This window comes from Centrocercus urophasianus, unplaced genomic scaffold (assembly GCF_019232065.1).
Source record: "Centrocercus urophasianus isolate 14NV4802_14NV808 unplaced genomic scaffold, USGS_Curo_1.0 seq_17, whole genome shotgun sequence".
In the NCBI taxonomy this organism is placed as follows: Eukaryota; Metazoa; Chordata; class Aves; order Galliformes; family Phasianidae; genus Centrocercus; species Centrocercus urophasianus.
The window spans coordinates 6,301,723-6,304,218 of record NW_024884722.1 but is presented as its reverse complement, the minus strand read 5'-3'; the positions used below and the strand labels follow the sequence as shown (position 1 = coordinate 6,304,218).

The following is a 2,496-nucleotide window of genomic DNA, read 5'->3' as shown; positions in this document are numbered from 1 at the left end:
TCTTTCTAACGCTGCTTCTCCTTGCACTTTTTCAACCTTGACCAGTAGTTACAGTGTTGCTTCTTCAAAAGATGCCTGTGAATCCCTCCTTTGCCCACATTGCCTTTCCTCAGATTATTTAAAAAAAAAAAAAAAAAAAAAAAAGAAAAAAAGAAGACACAATAATAATAATAATATTAAAAAATAACCACCATGGCCACCACATCATTCCCTCTTCATCCCATCCGAGACAGGCCCCAGAGCATCCCAGCAGTGCACTGCCGGTGGGACACAGGGAGAGGCAAATTGATGCCCTACAGCGGCCCTGGGGGAGCCGAGAGCTGGGGGAGCTTTGAGAAACGTGGGTGCTGCCCGCCGCCACTGCCCCGCACTGCTCTCAGCGCTGAGCTGCCAAGCGGGATGGAAGCACCAGCTGCTAAGAAAACCCTTCTAAATAACCATCATTCCGCACGCATGTAGACGTGCCTGTGTGCGCGTATGTATTTCTATGCACTTAAATAGAGAGAAATACACTCGCAGTGTGCCCAGGCCCAGCACCGTGGGGCAGGAGCCGCCCGTGGGCCGGGAGCACCGGGAGGAGCGGGGCCGGAGCGGGGCCGGGGCCGCCGGGCGCTGCGGGTGGAGAGCGATGTCCCCATCCGGCCCGGCTGCTCGCGGCTCCCGCATCCGCTTCAAAGAAAAGAAATTAAAAATAAATCAGTGAAATATATATATATATATATACAAAATTAGGGGAGTTCTGTAGGTATAGGATTGTTTGTTTGTTTGTTTTTCTTGTGGCAGCGCGAGTGTCCGATCGAGGCAGTTCGGGTGCTACGAATATAAGACGACAATACACCTAATTCCGTCGTCATATAGATATAATATATTTCACTCTCACCACATAAATACAAAACATCCAAATATCCAAAACAGTCAGAACAAAAGTTAGTAGCAAGGGCTCAGCGCTCGGTTCGTTCCGTATTTCCCGACTAGTTGCCTAGAGACTTTCGACGTCAATAATTTACAATAAAATTACTATTTTCTTTCTGTCCAGCTCCTTCTGTCCACTTCTGGTCTATTATTAATTCTATGCACTACAGAAACCGTTCCACTCGTTGTCAGTCTGTTTTTTTTTTGTTTTTTTTTTTGGTTACAGTTTGGTGGCACGCATTTATACAGTTTGTAAACGTCATGTGTTAAAGTTTAGAGAAAGAAACTTCAAACCAAAGCGAAGAAATATTATTATTATTATTAATATTATCCCAAAGAATTAAGTAAATACAGAATCCCTTTTCTGGCAAATTCAAGTACTGAAATCGAACGGGAGATCGATGCGGGATGTGGCCGGTGTGATACAGGCGGTGGTGGAGAAAACAGCAGCGGGAAGCGGAGGGGATAAGGCCGCTACAGAGATGTATCTTGAAGTACAAAAATAACAACAAAAGATGCGCTTTGTATATTTTACGTTCGTTTTAATTGAAGTGTGAGCGATAACCGAGAGGGTTATTTAGGAGGAAGAACGCTGACGGCTTTGTGATGCGCTCTGCAGTTGTGTGGGAAAAGAAAAAAAAAAAATCAAACAGAAGGAAAAAAAAATAAAATAAAATCGACAATCGCAACGGATCTGGGTGCAAATCGAGTCGCGATTCCGTTCTCTCTCTGCGGACTCGTTTAGCAGAGCGGGGCGGAAGGCAAAAAGGGTGTTGCTGCAACCCGCGGGCTGAGCGCGGCTCGGGCACGGCGCGGTGCTGCGTCCCGCAGGGCTCAAAGCGCTACGGGGATCGACCGTGGAACGGAACGGCCGCCGGGAAGTGCCCGGCTGCGGCCAGGGCCGGGCAGCAGTGCCGTGAGGGGGTGTGTAAAGCCAAACCTTTGTGCTTAAGTCACTGAAGTCCGGGGGGGAAAAAAAAGAAAGAAAACCAAAACGAAACAACCCGGGCATCACCTGGCAGCTCCTCTCCCCGAATCCTCTCCGGGCATCGAGCACCCTGTGCGCTCTCCCTTTCCTACCGAAGCTGACGAACGCACGGACAGACGGCCCCGGGTGGACAGACGGACGGACGCTCCCGGCCCGGCGGGGGCTGCAGGGTCCCCGCTCCGCCCCGGCCCTCTTAAGGAGCCTCACAGAGAGGGACGGAGGGAGGGGGGCATAAATATCGCCACAAATAGATACTATAAATATAAATACGGGGAAGTTACTTCGAGTCAGTCCAGTGCTTTTTTCTCAGCGCTTTCTTTATTGTTGGTCCGGGAGTAGGGCTCGAAGGCGGACGAGCTCAGGTAGCGGGCCGACAGTTCCTGCAAGTTGCCCGCCAGCGAGCCCGCTACGGCCAGCGGCGCGGAGGAGAGCCGCCCCGCCACCGAGCCCAGCAGCGTGGGCACCGGCAGCCCGAAGAGCCCGTGCCCGGCGGCGGCGGCGGCCGCTCCGTGCAGCGCCGCCGGAGGGGGCGGCCCCGCCGCGGTGCCGGCGGTCGGGGGGTGCGGAGCCCCGCACCCCCCCGAGCGCCGGCACCG

At 52.6% G+C, this 2,496-nt stretch overlaps 1 protein-coding gene across 1 annotated transcript in view; it reads right to left on the bottom strand.

The window, feature by feature from the left end:
- Nucleotides 1-2,187: 2,187 nt before the first annotated feature.
- VAX1 (ventral anterior homeobox 1) overlaps nt 2,188-2,496 on the bottom strand; it is a 3,333-nt gene continuing 3,024 nt past the window's right edge. The window contains exon 3 of the mRNA XM_042818201.1: nt 2,188-2,475. Within this exon, the coding sequence (XP_042674135.1) occupies nt 2,188-2,475 (288 nt within the window). The remainder of the gene's footprint in view (nt 2,476-2,496) is intronic.